This window comes from Acanthisitta chloris, unplaced genomic scaffold, assembly GCF_000695815.1.
Source record: "Acanthisitta chloris isolate BGI_N310 unplaced genomic scaffold, ASM69581v1 scaffold23940, whole genome shotgun sequence".
Lineage (NCBI taxonomy): Eukaryota > Metazoa > Chordata > Aves > Passeriformes > Acanthisittidae > Acanthisitta > Acanthisitta chloris.
Genome location: NW_008651862.1, coordinates 1 through 24,285, shown reverse-complemented (window position 1 = coordinate 24,285; position 24,285 = coordinate 1). Strand labels below are relative to the sequence as shown.

General features: G+C 39.0%; 1 protein-coding gene across 1 annotated transcript in view; it reads right to left on the bottom strand.

Annotated features, from left to right (window-relative positions):
• The window catches only part of RUNX1T1 (runt-related transcription factor 1; translocated to, 1 (cyclin D-related)), a 93,478-nt gene extending 81,039 nt beyond the window's left edge, over positions 1–12,439 (bottom strand). Inside the window, exon 1 of the mRNA XM_009074830.1 lies at positions 12,352–12,439. Coding sequence (XP_009073078.1) covers positions 12,352–12,439 — 88 coding nt within the window. The remainder of the gene's footprint in view (positions 1–12,351) is intronic.
• Between the last annotated feature and the right edge of the window lie 11,846 nt (positions 12,440–24,285).

The window sequence follows — 24,285 nt, the reverse complement described above, 5'->3', positions numbered from 1 at the left end:
CCCCACCCCCATTTTTAATGCAGTCACTTAAAGCTTGCTCTAAAAGTTTTTGCACCAGGTCTGAAATTTTAGCAGGCCAAGCAAAGGTGGACAGCCCATTCTGTAAAATGGTTCTATTCTCCACCAAGAAAAGGAAAGGCAGTGGTTTTAACATAGGACCAGAGTAAGTGTTAAGTGCAATACCAAAATGAAAGGGATACAAAGAGAATGAAAAATTCAGAAGACAATCTTTGGCCAGTTTCTTTATGATGCACATTATGCTACACCATCCTGGATAGGAATCAGCTCCTTCTTTGACAATCACTCAAAATGCTTTGCAAAATAAATTTAAATCATCCTCTAAAACTCCTTATTTTGAAAATGGGTAATGAAGGCAAGCCAGTTTCCATATTCATGTATCTGAAGGGGGGGGAGAAGATTTTTATGCTGTGTGGACGAAAAAAGGTCACCAAGACATGGATCTGATGGAAAAGAGAAATTCCAAATGACCACCATTTAAAAGTACAGAGATTGCCTTTTGTGCAAACCCAGCTTAATAACAGGGACTGGAAGTCCACTGAAACGCATCTGTAGTTAATGAAAGCTCTCTATTAACAGTGAAGGAAGAATTTAAATCAAAGCTTTTCTGTAGGACTTCTCAACTTCCCCGCTCTACTTATAGCAGACTGTTGTGATACATTGTGACTTCACACAGTGGGTATTAAGTGAGTTAATTCAAAGGAGCTGAAACCTCATTGATCCTAATTGAAAGCAATACACCCAACCAAATAGTTTTCTACCCCATCTGCTCTGGCCTGCCACCAGCTATTCAATACAAGAGAATTAATAGTTTCAGATATTCTAACAGACCCAATAAAAGCACTCATTTAAGCAGGACTGCATTAACAAAGTGAAAAACCAAGGGCAAAATGGGTTCAAATGGAGCATTTTACTCCTAGTTGGCTTTAACAAAGCTGAATAATGCTTATTCTGACTTTTTATGTGCAAGACTTGATAAACTGAATGAGAAGGCACTCAATGATCAGTCAACGAGCATTGATGAATGGTCATTAGGACCCCCCCAATCTCAGGGAAGGCCATTCCACAAAGTGGCACACCAGCTTGAAAGGGCGGACTCACTAATGTCCAGATTTCCCCGCTTGCTTGTTCCACTTTCACTTTCAGACCACTGGCCACCAAATGAGGCTGACATATTGGAAAATAATCTTTTATGGGCGAGTGGTAAATAAAAATGGAGGCATTAGCTGGGCTTTCAAATTCAAATCTACTAGTTTTGTCAGCCCCAAAACGTTTTGATTTTCCACCCAGCTGGAAGCTATTAGTGTTTTCTTAAGGCATCCCACTGACAGGGCAAACCCACCTAATGTATGAGCTGTAAGGCTGATGGGGGGGACAGGGGACAACCACTTCTGGACGCTTTCTGAACTTTATTCAGTTGACTGTCCAACCAAAGTATAGTACAGGCAACACCTTCAGGAGAAGCCCACTAATTTCTTGCTGCCCAGTATCTCCTACTGCCTGGTGCAACAGCAGCCCACCTAGGCCTGTCATGGGTACCCTCAGTGCAACTTTTTCCATGACATTGTACCTAGCCTCCCTGCATTACCACAAAAGGCTCAGCCTATCCAAGAAAGGCACTTCTTTATAAACTTCTAATTCTTTGCTTGGAAACACAATTAAAATATTCCAATAAGATATGTGCTTATCTGTTAACAGAAGCTCTTAATGCATGCAAAGCAAAACATTTGCCAGATAACACTAAACATTTCCCTAAGCATTTCCTTATTGGCAAGGCTTTCTGGACTTCTGAAGAAAGACAAGTGGGACATTTAAAACATACACAGCTCTGTGAAACAGAGTCTAATTGAGATTACCTACACAAAGACTCAACAGTTGAAAGCTAGAGTCACCAAGGCGGGAAGAAAATATTCTTGGTTGTCTTAGACAAACTGTTCATCATGTTACCTCAAGTACTAGATTAAATTCATTGGAGGTGAGAAAACATTCATCTCTTTTCAGTTAAGAAAACTTAAAAGTCATATCCATATTTCAACAGGATAATAAAATCTTAGTCCTCTAAAGAGTATTTTAAATCATTTGTTAAGAAAAGGCAACCTTGACAGTGGATTAGACTTTACAGCCTAGACTGCCTAGTGCTTTTTGATCAAAAAAGAACCCAAAAAAATAAATCTTGTTGAACACCATCAGAAATTCCAGTGACATTTCAGGTGCATTTCAGGTTTCAAAACAATGAAAATATACATAAAGATCTATTGTGGAAAAATTAACTCCACAAAAAATTAATTGACTCAGAATGGGAGGGACAACACAGGCTTCAGGTCTTAAAGAACACCCGTTCTTCTGCTCTATACATACACAGTTTAGTAAGAACACTCACATGGACAAACTCACATATAAGTACCTGCTCTGGTGTCTATTTCTTTCACTTGATCTGGCTAAACAAATTTTGCCCTGCATTTTTTATTAAATACTATATTTTCTATAATGGGGTTAAAGTAAATTAGAATTGACTGTTAATTTCTATCATCATTTGACTTCAAAGGAAATTATTACACCATCTGTGTGTACACATCACTCAAGCACTTTAGAAAATTTGATATTGATTTGGTATTATTTCTGAAAGGACACAAGAAAATACTAAAGATGCTGTCTCGCCAAGAGAGGAAGAACACATTCATTGTGACCTAGGGAGGGGAGGGGGAAGAAGAAAAAAAAAAAGGGGTTTCAAGCTATCAGTTGCTTTTTGACTCCAAGCTCTGAGCGTTTGTTCGTTTAACATGGGTAGGGAAACTCCTCCTGCTGTAGTATATTAACCCTAGTTTTGACCTTTAATCGATGTCTTTTCAATGTGTAGGATCTTCATAATAAAGATAATGTGAGAGCATATTTGTGTGAAAGCGCATCTACAAAAAAAAAAAGGGGTTTCAAGCTATCAGTTGCTTTTTGACTCCAAGCTCTGAGCGTTTGTTCGTTTAACATGGGTAGGGAAACTCCTCCTGCTGTAGTATATTAACCCTAGTTTTGACCTTTAATCGATGTCTTTTCAATGTGTAGGATCTTCATAATAAAGATAATGTGAGAGCATATTTGTGTGAAAGCGCATCTACCACTAGCCATAAATTCAAGCCTTGCATTTTTCTTCGTAACATGTCAATATTTGTGACACTAACTAAACATATTTTATTCATTTGACAAGGACTGTTACATTATATTGAAAACTTTTGTTTCAATGTCACCACCTCCCCGTTTTGACTGATGGCGAGTTAGTTTTGTTAAAACGCACGGGGTGATAGCGTATGCTCCAGTGAACTTTCCCTCCTCTCAGCACCAGAGACAAAAACCTGCAGCTCTGCTCTGTGCTGGCAGCCATCTGGCCAGCTTTCTCTCAATGCCTGCCCCACATCACACTGCAGGCAAAATTTCAGGGCTCTAGAGCTCTGTGGAGCTATTCATGACATACCAATTTCACATTTTCTGCTTGTACGCTTGCAACAATAAATGCTAATGAGGACTATGAATGACATTTTTAAAGACAATAAAAAGGTCTCCAAATCCCTTGCATATGGAGACACTATTTTCTAAACTTCACCTTCTGTTAAGGAGCCATTACACTCTAAAGGAAAAAAATAACCTAAGGAGAACAATGAGATGATCAAAGCATAACTAAGTCCTTAAGAATTCCAAAGAAAACAATGTTTGCAAAGCTACCTTAATGACAGACAGATTTTATGCTGATGTACAGCACTAACACTTAAGCACTGTAACTCTTTTTTTCAGTAACACTGCTACTTCTCACTGGGGGGCTCAAAAATTGGCGCTGGTGGAGGGAGGAAGACATAGCAAATCCTCACTTTCACTGATTATGTATAACCTCACAAGCCATAGATTTGGATCTAGTAATTACCAATATCTAGATGAGTCCAAGAATAAACTGTTATTACTAACTAACTAACTAACTAATTTGGAATGCTATGCTTTCATAGAAATCACTGTACTGACCAAGTGTGGGCAAGACAGATATCAAATTGTATTTTCTTTCTCCAAATCTGCCTATTGCAATGCTATTGCGACTCAAAAAAAATCAAATTGTTGCCTTTACTCTGGGTAATGTCTTTTATATTTAATTAAAGACAGTTTCCCCTTATTGGGAAGATTAAGAACACTTTCAGGAAAATCCACCAGGTGGAGCAAATACACAGCAATACAAAACATTTATTTATGCTCCCACTGCCACTTTCAACGGGGAAAAAATGGTTTATATGCAAATATTCTTACCTCTTGACCTCCCTTCTTCACCCTTTTGTCATATATTGATCAATTTGTACCTATTTACTACACTTAAAATGGTACAAAAGCTTTGTTCAAAGGGGCCTTTGTACAATTCTGATGAGCTCAATATGAATTTGCAAACCGCAATAGTCATCAGATATATGAGGGAAATTAAAGATCAGTATTATGCAACATACATATATATATACACACACACACACACATATATTCAACAATATAAGGATAATGTTGTGCTTGTAAATCAAACTGACAAGCATTCAGAAAACAGAGCTTAGTCTTACATCAGATAGCAAAATCTTTGCACTGGCCTCCACTGTAATGGGCTGGAAACCTGGCCGTTCTGCATGTCTGGTTATGTGTTTATACACACAGGAGTGCCAGTAACATCACAGCAGTGTCACTGTACAGTATGTTGGTGTTTACTATTAATGCCTTTAGTATGGCATTGTCAACTGCTATTTTAAGAAGGCAAGTGAATGAGGACTGTAAATAAATATTTCAGCGTATCTAGGACAGCTAAGCATTATTTCTCCATTTAAAATATTTGCTTTCCAGAGCCAGGTGAGGAAGTCACCTCATCATCAAGTATTTTCACTTTCCCTGATGAATGAGGAGGTCTAATGACACAGATGCAGGGGGCACATTTTTACATGAAGAGAACTAGGTCCTAACAGAACAGTGGTTCATTTATGGATGAGTCTTCTCACAGTTATAATAGGACAGCCCACTGGCAGACCCTGTAATTGCTAAAATGGCAATGCAGCATTACCAAGTGAACTGCTCTAATGCAGTTCAGCACCTGGAAACACAGCAGAATCAGTACACGGACTCATTCAACTCTTGATGATGGAAAAGCATTACCATTTGTAAGCAACAAAGGGACAGTACTGATTTTAGTCAGAGAAATCTTTTTCTTCCCATTGTTTCCTTAGTTATACCTTCCATTATGTTTTTCTCTCACTTTTCCATTCAGTGTCCTTTGTTTACTCTCTGACATCATATCGACTCCTAAGTTCATGATTCTGGGGCCACCTCCACACTGCCACACATCTCCCTTCTCCAGTTCTCTTCATGACCTATCTCTGCTCCTGCTGCCTTGGATATTCATCCTCTCCTGCCTGAAAGCTAGAAGTCCCAAGATTTGAAGCTGTGAGTACTACCATAAAATGCTATCCACAATTAACACAAATTAATTAGCAATAACCAGCACTCTAACACTGTGCTAAGTTAGATTTCCACTATAAAACTGAGCCAGAATGGGATCCACTTAAATGTGCAACTGGAGGAGCACATCATGCTCCATGGAAACATGACCTAACCTTTGTGCTTCTAGTCTGACCCAGATGAATCTCATCATAGCTAAGGAAAATTAACATACAAAAATCTTTGTTTATTTGGGAAACTGGGAGGAGCCTTGAGGAACACGAGCCTTTAAATATAATTCCATTTTATCTAATTGCATTGTACTCCACATGGTGCTTTGTTGTAGCCATTCAGAAGAGAAGCAGGAAAAAATGCAGAGGTGATTATGAAGTGGAATTTCATACTAAGAGCAAATTACACCACTTCACACTAGGATCTGCAAAGAGCAGCAGTAAGTGTTTGGGCACAATGCAAGGTGCCAGTTTTAATAAAGCCTGAACCAGCTTGGGAACCATTATCAGCAAGAACTTTCTTTAAGCAAGATTGTCACAGCAGAGACTTGTGGGGATGGCCAAGATAAATATTTTTCAAAAACGAATGCTGATTTAAGACCATTATACCTTAGGCATTTTTGAGTGGCAAACATGGTTTAAAGGCTATCATTTTCTGCCATTTTCAAAGAGTCACTAGACACCCAATGGATAGGAGGAAAGACACTGTGGTTGTTTGTCATCACCACATGCCCACAGAGAACTTTCATTTAATGTGCTGTTGGTTGAGGTGGGCAATGTTTGGCTAGAGGTCATGGACAGTTCATTAGATTATGATCTCTGCAAAAAAAATAAAGGCATGTAAAACACTGGAGAAGAGGAACACAACTGATAATGACTTGTAAAGGTTTAACTAACAAACAGCGCTTTCATACAGACACATCATTTCCTTTATATGTACAAACCCTATAGGAACATGACACTGACCACAATGCATAAACCACCTTTTTCTTTCATCTCATAGATACAAGAAATGCTTATTTAAATTATGGCCTCTTCACAAATAAAGACATTTAAAAGTACACATCTAAGTAATTTGCTTTTACTTAAAGGCACCCTTATACCAGTGTAACTTAAGGAGTTTGTAATGAAGAAAGGAACCTGGTTCTAAAGGTAGAGGATTATGTACATATTTAAGAGTTTATTAGATCACAACTGTCAATCTGATGTTACAGTGTTAACAGCTCTTTTGGTGCACCATACCCTGCAAATCCTTCTTAGATGGAGGATTAGTAGCACAATAGATGACAATGACTCTCTTGGTCCTACTGCTCTATAGCTGACTCCTGGTTGCATAGCCACACTGAGGGCTACCTGTCTCAAAGAAGGGTAAAACCCTTACCTGGCAATGTCTGCATGCAAGAAGAAAAGTATGCCCTTAAACCACTATTACAGATTCCTAATGAAATATTAACAGGAAAAATCTAAGTTACAGCCCAAAAGATTTCAATCTCACCTACAAAGCACTCAAAATCCCTAGCACATGAATACGTTCTCCAAGATGGCTGGCACAACACTACATGCCTTTAGCATGAAAGAAAATGAAGCCTTAGTTAATTTTCAGTTCTCCTTCTCTACCCCTACAACCGCAATTATCTTTCCTGGACCAGCTTCTGCCCACAACAATAAAAGGCAAGAGTCAAATGCTACACTCATTTTTGCTGGCAAGCCTTATTCATTATGTTCGCTCCCCTCTACTACTTGTACCTAGTTACCTTAAGTTCTGCCAACTTGACACCACTATGCTATAAACTCAAGTGTTAAAATTGTACAAATAACACTAACATTCTTCATTTATCATTCAAACATGAAGTCATACCATAATCCTTCACACACACACACAAAACCAAATCGAAAACCAAACAAAAACTCAACACCTATTCAAGACCTTTGCCTAAGTAACCTTTCAGTATCTTTCAGCTATAACCATGAGCTTTACATCCCAATGAACACTTTCCACTTACGGACCCAAACCCGAGTGGTGCACAGAGCCTTGTCTGCTCCTTCAGCCAGCTGAGTGACATCAACAAACAACAGCTATGAGGAGCAAGGACTATAACTGATCCTGCCCCAACACTTTAAAACTGAACACCAAATTGGACATCTAAGAAAATCACATGAATAATGAGAATGGAAGCGTTGATAGCTGCTGCTGTTTAAATGGGCCACACCAGAAACAAACTCTGGCTTGGTTTGAACCCATGGGATGAATAAAAATAATGTTGCCAAGCTTGCTGAAAATGACAAACTTAACATGCCAGGTATGATGATCATATTAATGATAACTACGAAAAAAATAGCACTTTCAAAAGTTTATTTGCGGCATAGCACACACTCCACCTCAAATAATTTGCTCCTCAGAAGACTTTGACCTCTGAAAATAAAAGAGGTACAACCAGGGGGACAAAAAATGAAGTAGAAGAAAAAAGACACAAATTCAGAAGAAAAAGGGTTAACATGTTTTGTTTCAGTCTGCATTATACCAATGCCAGAATTACAAGGGAAAAACTAAAAAGAGCCACTTTTTTTTTATTATTATTCTTTAGAAGAAAAAAATCAGGCCTATCTGTCACAGGGTTGTCCGGGCTGGAAGAACCGGCAGGAACCTCAAATTCCTGACCAAACCCTCTTCCACACAATGCCTCCTGAATGGAAGGAACCCAGGCCCGGCAGAGATAGCCTGCTGTCAGGAACCAGCCTTGACGTTTGCGGACAGACGGGGCTGGCCTCACAGGATGTCAGAGCAGCACACTGCTGTTCAAGATACTGGGTTTTCACACACTCCCAGCCTGGATGTTTTGCTCTTCAGGTAATTAAACAAGGAAACAGGGCTGATGTGGACGAGTCTGACCCTTTCACCCTGGCTCTGTGGTTCTGCACATCAACTTCCGCACCCACCGCCCCAAGCATCAACAGTCTTCTACTGCTGCTCTCTGCCTCTGCCTCAATCTAGTCTCTACCGGGCTCCAAAACAAATCCTCATGGATTTATCTGCTGCTGTTCCTTTCTTTTTTTTTCTCTCTCCCCCATTTAAGCAGGACTAAATTACTTGCTCTGTTCCACACCCCTTGCTGCTGTCTCATAAAAGGAAGGAAAAAATTAAAGGACTGGGTACTTTTGGGTAGCTGTTCTTCAGCCAGCTGTTCAAAATATTAAATTTATCAGGGAGAGGGGAAGAACAGACAGAAAGATGAGGCAAGGGATTCCCAAGTTAATGATTAGTTTAAGGTCACTACTCAAAACAAAAAAAAATCCTGAAAAGTACTGCCAATTCATCCAACCAACTGCCAGATCTACACTTATTTAGCAATAAAATTATTCTGATTCAAGCATTATTAAGAGTCTTTGCCTTACAAGAGGACATAAATCATAGAACTAGGCATTAGAAAAACAGACCAGTGTTTTCTCTCTTTTTCCCCCTAATTTAAGAAATGGGAAAATGCAGGTGTTACCACCTGTACTTGGTGAAAACCCTACACAGGGCTGCTCTGTGACTGACCTAGTTTCTATGCTCTTTAAAGGCTATTTAAACAAAAATGATTTTTAAAAAAGGTAACACATTCCTACTTCTTTCTGAAAAATCCACAGAATAGAATATTGGTTGAAAAGAGAAAAGCCCAGAAGAAAGAGGAGTACAAAAGCATGTCTGCTTGTCTGTGTTCAACACAAAGAACATTAAATGAAAACAACTGGCATGCTGCCAAATTCCTATACAGGCAAAGAGATTCAAATAAATTGATTTCACGCATCACACTGACCCGGGATCAGTGAGCAGTGGTACAATACACTCACTGCTCCATGTGGGGCAAAGCCCATTAACGTTATCAGAGCCACAATACATTACAGGGGGGTTGCGGAGAAGGAACCCAAACTCTGCAAACTCAGGGAAAAAATCACTTTGAAAAAGGAACTTGAGCTGGAATGCTTGGTTTCAGTTTACTAATAAACATATCACATTGCAAGAACTCGTTCTCTGCTCACCTCGAACGTTTCAAAGATCGTATTTTCAAATTAAAATAAATACTATTGTCACACACACACACTCCCCCTACATTCTACTTTTAACACAGTTGTTCCCAAACTCAGTTATTCCCACAGTTGTTATCAAACTCAGTTATTCCCTGTAAATTTCCTCCTTTCCCCATCCACCAGCATTTTATATAGATTATGGGTTATTTGCTTTGTACTTCAAGAGCTGGATTCCTGCCCAGGATACTCTTGCTGGCTCAGAAAGTAAGCTGGAGAAATCGGCCACTGCTCTCAACTAGCCCAAGTCAACCTGAGCTACAGAGAAGAACAACTTCTTTGCAAGCTAGCAATGAGCAGAGCACCGGTTCCATTTGCAGAGGCACTCAGGCTCCCTCATCACACGGAACTCCCTCCAAAACAGTATATTTTGAATTTCACTTTCTTACAATGTGTGAAGTAACCCATGTGTTCCATGGAGTCTCTTCTTGTCATCCTGGCTTTGTTTTTCATTAAGCTCTCTCATACTCCAATCAAGAGCAATGCCAGCAAAGCCACAGGTGTGCACCACATGAACAGATTGAAATCTGATTGCAAGGACAATTCACTGTCTATAATATACTCATCTCCTTTTGCATCTGTGGTATGTTACAATGGGGGTTTATTATTCCCATTGTACTCTTTAAGATACATTGCAAACAATTGTTTTGAAGATAAAAAAAGGAAACCAAGAAAAGATGACTTTGCAATAGCAAAACAAAGATGAGGATGCTTGAAAGCTGCCTCAGCAGAGGTAGTCAGTGCTACAAGACAAGTTGCTTCGTGGAGGTGATAGACTCAAACACCTTTTATTCCGTTTTGGTTTCAAACAGCAAGTTCTCGGGCACAGCAAAATCCACACTAAGTTAGCTCTGGCAGTGTTGGCTTAATCTCTAATCACTCAGTGAAACTTCAATGTGGCGCTTCATTTACATTTAAGACTAAAATTTTTGAGCATGTAACAAATACATCTAAATGTAAGTACTTTACCCAGTCACCTCAATTCAAGTAAATGTCAAAATGGGAATGCCCAAAGATCTAACAACTGTTAATGACCACTGATCACTCTCTAAGAGCTACAAAGCAGCTTTGGATTATCTTCATTACCAAGGTGAAAACTATACAGTATCATTAACTCTGTAAGATGTGTTATAGAGAGGACACATTGTTTTGGTATAAGACTAAACTGATAGAACTGCACAGGAAAGGTATTTAGTACACAACAACTTCACAGCGGCAGAGGTGTGTCTGCACCCAGGTGATACAGGCAGGCTGACCTGCACAAAGGTGAACAAGAGAGAAAAGGTGCTGTCCCCTCCCATTTATGAATAATTCAGTAGTACAAACAGGTCATTTGGACTTTATAAAGATGAAGTGAATTTTAGTCATATTAATTCCCTTTCTATAAAAATGGATGGTATTAGCAAAATGCCTTTCTCCTAAATTGTAGGAAATTTCCATTATCTTGCACATGCTCTGACAGCAATGAACCACAATAAGCTTCCTATTAGTATGCCAGCACTACATGCTTTAGGCATGATCTTTACTCTTACATTTATTTATTTTTAAAATCCTTTATGAAGACCCACATGGCAAAAGAAACCAACCAAGAACCACCTGCACTTTGAAAAACAGACTGCAAATAGTAAGAAGGAGAATTAGTCAGAAGGTACACACTGCCAAATCAGCAAAACAAAAATGCAAGAAGAAACCCTGCTAAGAGTAGTCATTCTATTCCAATGCTGCCTGAGTACAGGAAGGTTCCAGAGAAGCATTTACTCATTTTAAACTGAGCTAGGAACTCAAATTAGAATGCAAAGTCATTTCTAATAGGATTTAATTTTTAAAAAGTATGTTCACAGTGGTGCACAAAACCTCAGCCCAGGCCACTTGCCACAAGGTGATGGGCAGAGGCTATCACTGGCACTCTCAGCTGTTCTCCTTCTCCTCTCCACACTCCATAGACAGAGCAGCATGAGCCACTGCATCCCAGGTGGAAAGGCAAGTGATATGATCAAGGCTTAGGTACTTTTAAAACTAAGTAGAGCATAGCCTAGAGTACTCAGACACTGTTCATCTTACTTTGGTATCATGCTATGTCAATGTTATGCCAGGTGATATGGTCCAACACTGAGAAGGAAAGTTGTCCAAGTGTTGGAAAGTACTTAAAATCAGTTTAGCAGTTTCTTGCCATCCAGACACAACATTTCAGGAGAAAAAAACATAGTTAACGGTAAAGACAGGAATAACAGTCATGAGTTATATGGAAATTTTGTCCTGCAATAGCAGATTTACTTTTCCAGTATGGTAAAAATCTTTGCACACAAGAAGCAGAAATATCCATTTTCAATACCATCTCAATCAAATTTATCACAGATTCTCAATGCAATGAGTTTACCAGAGGCTTCCACTAACTTACAGCCAACCATTTTGCCAATGTCATGACAACTGCCCCTTAACCTGGTTGCAAGTACTGTTCCACTTCACAATTCAGGAAACTTAACTTTATTATTTCCAAAACTCAGCCAAGTAATATTTACATGACACATAAAGAGCACCTACGTCATCAAAAACACACACAAAAAACCACAGTAAAAAATTCCACATATACGTATTTAAGATTTTAGAAAAGTCATCACTGATGGATTTTATTGGCATTGCTGTACTCTTTCTCAGTGATATTAAAACAAAGACAGCAACTTCATTGATTTAGGCAGACTCTTTGGAGGCTAAAGGGAAAGATTTCTTTTTTAATTACAGTTTACGAGGCAACGTACAGTCATTAAAAATAACTTCTAAAAGGTATGTACATTATAAAATCAAACATTTTTCTGTTCCTTACCTTGACAAAATTCAAAGTTCCCCTTTTTCCGGCAGTCACCTATCACTAAACTCAGTGCTCTCCAAGTGTTTCTTTTGACAGATATCATTCTCCACCAATCGCTCTGCTAATTTCCTCTTTCCTTTTCTGACTGGGACAGATATTATGTTCACCAGTCCAGAGATCAATCTTTTCTATTGACAACAACAAATGAAAAAAAAAAAAAGAGAAAAAAAAGAAAAAAAGGCATATATCACAGCCAGTTTGAAGCACACCACACCCCTACATTTGCATGATATTAGCAGTCTTTTAAATAAAAAGGGAAGACAGAAATGCTGTAATTCTAAAACAATTAGCCACATTATAAGGACAGTACTTTAAAGCTGTATTAATTCTTTGACAAAGACTGTTTCATAACTTGCTCAGTTAAAAGAGTTGACATATAGAAGGCAAGAAACTAAGGGCAGCCTGTATTCTACCTATTAGCTGATTCTGCAAAAATGCTTGGGTTTAAATACATTCATATAAGATTAAATATTACATACTTTACCTGGTTCAACAGAAGCTCTAGAGAATCATTTATTAAATGAACATGATTACTAAAGATAGAGACCTGCCAGTTTACACATAGCTGTACTAATTTGGATTTGTAAGTCATAACAGCAAACACATTTAAACAAAGAAAGGCAGATCAAAAAGTTATTGATATATTTACAAATCATCCTCCCACTTTGGAAAAGGCAATTTCCCTCCCACTCCCACACCTACAAACACTGTTCATCTGGATCACACAAATATTCTGTCATTTGTATGAGTCTGTATTAAGGGGTTGTCAGTTTTTCCAAGACATTAATATGCTTTTCAGGGGTTCATAATTATGTCAAGACAGAACGTTTTTCAGAGCCAGGCAGACACAGCTACGTACATGCTTCCATCTGCATCCACTATGCAGGTATTTCGGGACACAAAGTTAAGCATGCATAAGGATCCAGCCACAGCTACATGCATCTCACCAGGAGCCCAGCCCCAAGCCTCTCCCTGGGCTAGATCTTTCTGCAAAGAAATGCATTGCCCAAGGGCACTGCAAAAGATAGCATCTTTCTTTTTTTTTCTTTGCATCTTGTATTTTTTTCCAAAAAAACCCTGTGTTTGTACTAGAAATTGCAATCTTTCCGACAAAGAAGCACCTTTCTCAAATCAAAACAAACCTTTCCAAGCTAAGGTTAAGGTTACAGAACAAAGGAGTTCACCAATCAACGTCCTTTCTTTCCCATGTTCGTGGTTGGATGTTTCCCCACAGCCCTGACAGAAGCCCAAATTCCACTGATTTCAGTGAAACCGAGTGGCATGTAAAGACTCTACCCAGAACTTGGCAACTGTGGACCTTTCAATGTGACACAGCTGCCTCTGGCCTTTGGAAAATAACCTCCAAAATGTGGTTAGGACTCTTCAACTTGGGTACAATAACTACTTTTCTAAAATTATTTTTATTTCATATGAAATTCTTTATTTGTCACAATGTTCTTACATAGGCAATAAATTTACCTTTCAGTTGTGCCTTACCATGAACTGCGTACTTTTCAATGGCCCAGATTTTTGCATAACATTTTACATTTCCATAAATGCATACAATGTTCTCTGAATTGTTGTTATTGTTTGATCTGATTTTTATGGCCATAAACTCATGCCCCTACCAAAACTGAAAAATCCCTCACTGACCAAGTGGCCCTATTAATTTCACTGAGATCATTTAAACATTAAGTTTTCTACCAAGTAACGTTAGCACAATCTGGTTGATATACAGTCTCAGAGTGGAACATTAAATTAACATCATATTTTGCATTCAGAATTACACACAGCAGCCATCTGTAAAGACGTATTCATGTTTTGCTAACCTTTACTAATTTGGCCACTAGAAATAATTATCAAATATGTTACATTATGTAACATATAACAATTCAATATTTGTGTCTGCTTAACAGCATACTCCTTTTTCACGGCTGGTAAAAGATTTTAAACCTCTTACTGTAAAAAAAGTTCTTTAAAAAAAGTACCCATCTGTCGTCCACTTTACAATAAAGACATCACTTTAACTCCCTACTCTCTTCCTTTGTTTCAGCCCCATGTTCATTTTCTCTACCTGCCACGTTTTCCAAAGTGATGGACGCATTCTGCTATACTCATTCTACACTAATCTCCTTTTTAAAATGTTTTTGCCTCCTGAATTGTAAACTGCTGCTGTTGTTCAAATGTACATGCAAAATTGTCTAATGTCTGAACTTCACTGAAAGTAGAATGCCTCTAACAATTTGTAGTCTTACAAGAGTGTTATAAAAAAGGATCAACATGTTGTATTACCATGGAAATTCTGAAAAACATACTTTCCCAAACAAATATTACTTTTTCTCAATGGTATGAAGTAATGAAAACCACATGTGTAAATCTGCGATCCGTGCAGTAGTTCAAGCTGCAGCTAATAGAAAATACAGAGAGTGAACTCTGCCATATAAAGGATTCTTGTTACAGAAATATAATGTGAAAACCAGATGCAGACAGAAAACCTTAATCACAGATGGGAATGTAATCACTGGCATACAGAATACTTTTTTGATCAATCTCAACCATATGAGAAATGTATTTATTTTCTAAGGAATGCAATAACTCTAGAGAGTCTTCTATTTGAATTCAGTTAACCTCATATTCACAGTGCTTTTATCTTATATGTGGAGAGAAGGGGGACATAACCCAAGCCAACATTTTTAGAAGAGCCATTGGCCCTGGCAAATCGTTCTTGTATCAGCTTATCTTTCAAGGAATTAATAGGATGTAAAGACTACAAATATCAGGATCAGCCTCAAAAGAAATCAACCACTATTGTACTTCCTAGTTACTGCCAGAAATCCCTTCATCACCTAAGCACTTCTCCAGTTAAATTATTCTTTTAATATGTGGTTCTTCAGAAATACAATGCTAAGAGCAGCACACTGTTGCACTCCAGTTCTGCAAATCGGAACTGGAGGCCTACAGCCAAGAATCTCCTTACTCCTTCATAAAAGCTGAAGAGTCATCAGTTCAAAACTAAGTTTACTTCAGGCTTCCTTCTAAATGCTGGAAGTCCCCACAAATGCCCTCCACCCACACAGCTTCTGTGGGTCAGCAGGCAACAAAGGACCACAGCATACAGCAGGTATCCACGTACATCAAGTGTCTAAATGGCGGACTGCCTTCTGCCAGCTATCCAGACCAAGGCAGGACCAAGATAACTCCTGACAGTTGTCACTGCTGATGACATTTATGCTCAACTTTAAGAGATGGAAACACCACCGTAGTAGTAAATACATCACATCAAATATAGACTGTTAAATTAAACTGCAATATCAAACCAAACCAAAAGAAAAACAAAAAACCCCAGTTATGCTAGGAAATAAAACCTGAGAAAGAAGAGGCATTCAGAGATGACAGGCCTCCAGGCTTTTGGGCACCATCAGTGTCAGTTTAACTCCTGGCAGTCCTTGATCTCTGCTGCACCATCCTCCTGGAGCTACCAAGTCTACCAAAGAACACACAGCACTGCCAGACTGTCACTATTCACAACCTGAAGTTGGCATTAATTTATTTTAATAGTATTAAATAACATAAACCACAGTCATTTGATAGCTTTTACACCAGAGGGGAAAGGGGGTGACAGAACCCTTTGATAGGCACAAAGTATGCAGATTCTCCCTCTTAGACCCCATAAGTCCCATTACCATCATCTTATTTTTGGTATCTGCAGTAAGAGGACACAGTCACTTCAGTACCCTACCACAGGACTCCAGGCAAGGGCCCATCACAGATGTTCAGCAGACTAATTCTGCTGAAGTTCCTGTAAAGGTGCTTCCTTAATTGAATGCCTGCAATGCTAGGTGAAATGTGACATCCACATTTTGCTTTTTCCCTGCCATGTTAACAACTACCAAATCATTTGATGAAAATGCTTTCATTCCAGTACTGAAACTAAAGGTTTTTTAAGCATCTTGTCTCTTCTGCCATTTAACTTTAAGATAGATAGTGCAGAAGTCAACATTTAACACTAAGTAATATGGTCTGGATATGCTTGTCTTATTTCTAAACAAGCATGCCTGGATTAATAACAAACTTTGGCCAGATACATATTTTCATCTGCATGTTTTTCATACAGCATCATCACCATGTGTGTAGAGTGCTAAAAATGGAGAGAAATCTTTCAGCTGTAAAATAGTTCCACGTGACAAAACAGAGAGGGATCCTGAAAACTCCTGCTTTGTGTCATATGCAAGTGTGTGTGCCTGTGTCTTTTTTTTTTCTCTCATCTAATTTCATCTGCGAGAGACTGTCCCTAGAGAACAAGAGAAGAGAGAACCAATTATATCCAGAGGTTGGTTCCTCCAAAATGAAGGCATCTGTTCCATGCCAACAACTTCCACATGGAAGAAAAACAGAACTTTGAAGGCATCTGCGTTCATGGTTGACAGTTGCAGATCTTAGGGTCTACTGTAATTGCTCAGCTGCAAACATTATTTGGTTGCTGCTGTTGTCAGCTGATCTCCTTGCACTGAAAAGAAGGGAGCTCAAATAACAAATAGCTGGATTAAAATCAGATATTATTCCACAATACTGACACCCCTTCCCTTCTGAAGGAGGAATTTTTCCTGATACAATGGGTTTGATGGAATAAATTGCAAAGTGGTTTTTAAACTAACATTTTACAAAATATTCTGCTTCAAAATGCTATTCCTTAAATAATATACCAGTCCAAGCGCAATGTGTTCATTATTTGTTAGTATTTCAGGCTGGTATTTTGTAAGATTCTATGATTCTCAAGAGTGATTCAGAAACCAGTATGATTCACCAGCCACATAATCCAGCAGCCCACCTTATTTAGGCAAGTAGTCTCAGTAAAACCAAGAGTACACCTGAGCAGAAGTTCAGAGTTCTCACCCCAAATGCATATGGCAAACAAATAACTAGTATGATACTTACTACTCAACTCACATCACTTCTAAGGCGAGTAGATACTTTTCAAAAGACACTTGAAAGAAATGTTACTAGTAGCTCAAAACCTGGCTGACAGCATGCGGAGTGACACTTGCAGTGAGATACTCAGCAATGCCGTGCACCTTCACTGCTGAAAGAAATCAAGCAAACTGTTAACAAGAGGCTTATCCAAAGTAGCAAGACTCTTAACCGATTTTCCAAAGCACAGCACTGAGTGTCATTTGGGGATCCAAGATTACTGATGCTGCAGTTGCAGCAAAGACAATTAAAACCCACCTGGCCTAAGCAGAAAATGCACTTATATTCCCCACTCTATACTCACCAGATAAAAGTGGATCATAGGTTTAAGAAATATTTCATGCCCCTTGTGAGTTTTTGTAGTTTTCCTAACCAGGACTTCTATCAAGAGCTTGAAAGACACTGCAAGGTAGGGAAACACCTTTTCTTTTGTTTTTAAGCAGAGCTCTTTGTTATTCTGCTGGATTCCTGCCCCAATCCCAAAACCACTTTGCAGCAACTGCATTCAGCCCTCCCAGCCCGGTAGCCACACAGCTTAGGAAGGATGGTAAAGATTCCCAGGCCGTTAGTTTCCCTTGCCTGGTACATACCTCAAATTATTATGAATGCCTAGAGTAGTGAACCTGCGGGGACACAGTACACCTGACACTTCCTGACCACTTCTAAATTGCCTCCAGGAAGGACAAGAGTTGGTAGTGAGGACAATTAACACAGCCACCTGCTTCCTGTGACCTCCTGGGGGGCAGACACAGACACTGATGTCTTGCTCTAGCAATGTCACTGAGGTCCTGCTCACCCTTCTCTTCTTAGAGAAGTTATGGGATAATATAAACAATAATGGCCTATAATAGCTCTGTAAGAGAAGGTGAAATTTAGGCCTGGACTGAAAAATAAACGAACCAACAACAAAAAAAAATAATCAAAACCTCTCCATGAAAAGAGGATGGGACGTATAAATCTCAGAATGTAAAAGGTAAATTATACATTAATTCCCTCCTTAAAACTACTGTTGCTGCTATTTACTGTAGCTGTGTACTTCTCTGAAAAAAACCTGGAGCAGGCAGCAGGCTTAAACACAGTTTAGAACAGCACTTGGGATATGTAAGTTGAGAGTCCTGGTCCCATGAACTCAACAGAAATCTCTGAGAGTATAATTATGGAAGGAATAGGCTTTTTCTCCCCTGTATATGGAACTCTTGTCAGGTAAGTCTGTGATTTACAATTCAAAAATAATGCCTTGCTTTACATTAAGACCTGGGTTAGCCCACTTTATTAAGGATATATCTGGATCTAAATCTCAGAATCGATCCAACAAAGTATTGTCTAGCTCACAGCTGTGAGATGGGAACCCTAGAAGTCTGAAGGTCCAGAACCTCAGACGGGGATCTAAACTAAAGAAACACTATCTTCACTGAGAATTGGGCATGTGAATACCATGGAAGACCTGAGCTCCAGTACTTTAATTCAATGTTTACAAGCTCTGCTGATCCATGGAGTTGCATTAATTTATCATGGCACACATGAAATGTGTATAACATTCAGAAACTACACTAGGCTATTCAGTTCAGTAGGATGGTTTCCTTGTTCACCTGCAGCATACTTTAATACAGGTTGCAGCATGCTTTTCCAGCATTAAGTGGTTTGCCATCAAGCCTTAAAAGTAATAAATAGTACAGTCATGAAACAGCTTTTGCTTAATGGTTCCTAGAACTCAGTGACTTCACTCACTAAAACACTTTCTATAACATTACCCTTAAATACTTTTAGCAATGTCACCATTAAAAGAAAATAAAAAATCATCCTGGCACTACCATCCATTGATAGCACACCCATAGGTGCCATTATCCCCAAATTTGTTGGCAGCTTCATCTGGCACCACTATGCCTTAAAGGCTCTGGCAACAAACCCCACCTGGATGCCACTTGAAAGCGCTCATTTGGAGCACTCTTGCCAAATATCCTTCGCAGCAGTATCATTCTGTCTCCTTTGTTGCACCCTAATCATTTCATTTTCTGGCAATGGCCTCACCCCTCTCACTGTCAAAGACTGAGCTGGTCTAGAGGAGTTCTCTTCCCGAACTTGTGCAATGCACATGTGACTCAATGTTAGGATGAATTTTCCAAGAGGATTTTGGGACAGTATCTTTGCTTCTCAAATTGGGTGTTCACCCACATCCCAGCTTTAAATTAATTTTATCACATCCTAGTAACATAACGTGACCAAACCAATGCAGAGCAAAGCACAGGTACAAAACCCTATATAATCTAATGCTTCGTCAGGGTTTGTTAAACCTTGTGACTAACCAGAAGGCACACACAGATTTACTCAACGTGCCACGCAACCTGTCATGACAGCATCCACAACCAGCATCCTGATACTGCCATTACAGAAGTAAACAAAATGAAAACCAGAAAACGTATTCTGAAAAATAAATAATTATGGAAAAAAAGTGGTGACATTTTGGGGGCTGAATTTGGTTTTTTTCCCCAAGATATTTAAAATTACATCTGGGCCATAACCAAAAGGGGCACCTGTGTGGTCATCATCAGAAATCAAAAAATGTTGGTATTAGGTCTCCAAATAAAAGGATGCACAAAAGAAATGCCTAGTGTTAATGCCTACTACTTATGCAAATTACATATTAACATCCAACATGGCAGGCATACATAAGCCTTCTAGAGCTTCAAAAGTAACTAGGGTTGGTACAATTTGCCATGGTCAGACAACCACTGCCTCAGATGCTTGTCAAAATTCCTGGGGTTTACTCTCGGCACCAACTTGGCTTTTCATAAATGATACCTATTCTATTACACGCCGCTGCCTGCCACTGTGTGCATATTAATTCCACTCCACTAGGTGGAGTCTTCTGTCTTTCCAGACTGCAACCTAGTTTCCCAAAGAACCTATTATCCTCCATGAACTTTGCATATTTACTTTATTATAAGCACCAGAGTCTACCTGTCTTGATAGACATAACAAGTGGCAACAAATTAAATGCCTTCTTGAAACGACTGAAGAAATCATGAACACAAAGATCCCATATCAGCATGTTGCAAAATGGAATCATTCAGGAATACTGTTGCTGTACAGTTCTGTACAACACAGCTGTACTTTTATGACTAGTACATTCAGTAAATAATGAGTAAAAAATGGTATCCCTTAAATAAGTCACCATCACACGTGCCCAGAAACTACATAAAAACAAAAGCAAGTTGCAGAACTACTATACATTCTTTCTGTGTATTCAGAAATATTTTTAATAACTTGGATGTCCTTCATTTCCAGGCATCCCAAAATGTGTTAGAGAAAATGAGAGGGAACATTAAAGTATTTCTTTCCATATTCACATTTCCATTTACAACCACTGGAGTTAAATATGGCAACTATTCAATAGGAACAGCAAAACTGCATGCAGCATTTTTGGCAAAGAATAAGAAAAACAGAGCCCTCCCACGAGTGTGTTCAGAACAGTGAGATAAGAAAATCTGGACACCCTACATCCAGCTATAATCTTTCTTTTGGGGTTGGACTCCACCCCACCCCTGTGAAAAGTAGCCAAGAAATCCCATGATGAAAGCAAAAAGCTCCTTGGTTCCAAAACTCTCCAGGTAGCCAGTATCTCCACTAATGCGCTGCGACAGAGCAACATTCACGAGCAGAAAGCTCCATGTAGGCACCAAGCACCAACGCGAGGCTCCCCAAGGCTCTTGCCTCCCCGGGTCAGCCGAGGTAGGGCTCCTCAGCACGGCTCCTGCTGCTGGCAGATATCACCAGCTATTTAAGGCTACAGACATTTTGCCCCGATCGGCCATGTTTTCTGTAATATTTACTTCTCGTACATATGTCTATAACTATGTATACATCCCACAGAAGGTGAGGTTTAACAGGGTTAGCTTTGTTGGGGAAAAGAAGGTTTGGAGGAAAGGAAACAACTTTCATGTTGAGAAGATTTGAATTTAGTGACTGTCACGGGATGTAAACACTCTTCTGGGGAGGGAGGCTTTTTGTTATGTTTCAGGAGTGCACAGAGTTTTGGATAAAATCTGTATAAATAATTATCCCTCTGTCATTCAACATAAATTTATGCACATGTGTGCACACAGTTATGTTGGGGAATACAAACTATAAAGTAGACATGCCGCAGACTTCTAGACAACGTACCACAAGCACAGATCTCACACAAAATCCATCCTGTATTTAAATCTCTGTTTATTGAATTTTAATTATTTCTGATCTGTAGATCACTTTGAGGAAAATCCCCCAAGGTCAAAACTTCCGATTCAATCGTAAAACCAAACAGAAGCATCAGCAAGGCCCTTTCCCATGCAGACACCTACCAAAAAAAATGAGTTCCTGACTACTAGATTTGATTAGAATCCAACAGCTAAAGCCCATTCTAATATTAAAACCAGGTAATTCTCTATGTTGAAATAAAGAAATAAAAGCTCATGTTATGTACGCAGGGCTCCGTAGATCTAACAGTGAAGTACAACTTTTTCATTGAGATCTTTATTAACATATACCCTTGCCATTAGTTGTTTTGGTTTTTTAATTAAAAAGCAATAATGTTATTTTCTCCAGAGATGCCTGTGATAGAAAATGTATGCTCTACCAATACTTTGCTTTCCAGGTCATAAAACTCACTTGGATTAGCAGCTCCACAGCAGTGAGTACTTTTGTATATATGCACTCAAATCTGATTCAATCATTTCATTTACCATGACAAAAGTTTCTCCAAAAGACCCATTAAGTAAAATGCCCTTGATGAGCCTAAACTTAAGATTTGCAGGTGCATCAGGAATGAAACAAGTCAAAGAATGTTCTGTCATACTCTGAACTTTGCACAAGGTCCTCAGCAGTAAGTAAAGCTGTACTGTTGCAATGGGGAAACAGCCACGTGTCATTTTAAGATACAATCACAGTTTATTAATAAAATTATTTTAAATGTACGAGTTAAATCCTTTTACCAATATAGTGACATTCAGCTATCCAGTGCCATTTTTTCCAGTCCAAATAGATATGGTCCTAATTGCATAATGCCATTTTATCTGCTGAAGATAAAAGTGCCGATAAACAAAAATGCACATTAGGCAGGAGATTTTTCAGAATAGATTTTTTTTAAATAACCCACTTGCATTAACAAAAGATTGCAATGGCTTCCAAATTATAGGGTGTTATTTTTAGTGGAAGTAGTTCAATATTCATATTGGAGCAGATGTAGCAGTTTAACAAAACAGCTCTTCAAATCCTGCACAAATTGAAAACAGGAAAACTGATTGCATTTTCTCTTATCACTTTCCTTTTCTGAATTGACACTTTTGGCCTTCTGAAAATTTACACATGGCTTTCATCTCAACAGCACCTGCTGATCAAACAGAAACCTAACATTTTCAGGAAAATGGTATAAAGGACTAGTTTTCTTTTTACCATCTTAAAGGGCATCAGCAGTCCACTTGATGGCAACAATTGCTGAGTAGATGGCACACTCAGAATGCATTTTATATTTTCATTACACTCACTTTTAAAAATCAGTTAAATCACTAGTGGCTGCTCTGTATTTGCTCTTTGTCTGCTTTAAATTAATTTCAGTCTCTATCTCTGCCTAACCCTGATGGGTTTCATTCTGCAGTCAGCTGGATTTTAAAGATGATCTTAGTGCCTTTGAAATAATAAAGGCCCACTGCATGTTCTGCAGACACTGGGTCTTCTTTATACATGCATTCATATGCAACCATATAAACTGATATATACAATTATGCATGCACATATTGCACAGACATTTCTTTTTATGGTGCTTAAACTAGGGAAAAAGTGTATATATATATATATATCATTCTGCTATAGTCTCACTGCATTGAATTCCCTGAGCATTGTCAGTAAGAGTCTGTTGAGGGGGGAGACACTCAAAGTGCATTTATTTTATTTTTAAAGCTGTTCTTTGTTTCCTTTGCAATCTTAAGACTGGGAGAAGGTCTAGCAGATGCTCTGGAACTTGAGCATCAAGACTGGGCTGAGACGCTGCCATTGGTGAACATGGTGAGCATGCAAACAGCACAACCAGAAGTCCTTGGGCTCCTGCAAAAGTTCCAGGTATCAAGTCATGTATATAAAATATGAAACATAAGTACCTTGTTATCCTGTCTGCTTCTGAGCCTGTAAACTCTGAAGTGCAGCAGCAGGTAACAAGGACCATCTTCCCTTGTACATAATTCTAGGTGTAATTAAAGATACTTGTGAAACCTGCTATGTGTCAGCTTCTTAACTGATGGAGCCCTAACCCCTCTGAAGTACTCTGCTGCCATCCATTACCATTCTGCTTCAGTGATAAGGTAACCTGAAGGCAGAGATGACATACAGTAATATATGTGCCACTCCAGACAGTTGGTTCATGAATTTCAGTGTTTCATCATGCTCACTGAGGCAATCGCAAACCTGAAATGTCAATATGTTCAGTCAATGGAAGTAAAATAATGGGGCTCTATTGTCTTACCCTATCGATCTGCTGCTGTCAACAAGAACACATGCCCCCCTAGCTTTAAACAAATTTTAATTAGGCTTTTAGTTACCGGATCATATCTATATATCTATCTGTACAAACACTTGACAAAGTCAAACAGCAATATAAATATTTCAAACTTTTAAATATAAAGCTAATTGTTTAATGTTGCTTTAAGATACGACCACTGATAAAGCCCTTTGCTAGAGCGGCCCAGCGTGCATACCCTGGGCATGCAAGTCATCTTAATCTGGAGAGAACTGAGAACGCAAAACTCCACGCGAAACAATACAGAAAGTCATGAGAAAAGGGAAAAGAAGGCAGCAGAGAGGCCACTTTTCCCAGCGCCGCTGTCACCCTCTGCGGGGGTTGGCGGACAGGAGCCCTCGGCGGCACCGGGCGCTCAGCGCGGCGGAGCGGGCGGG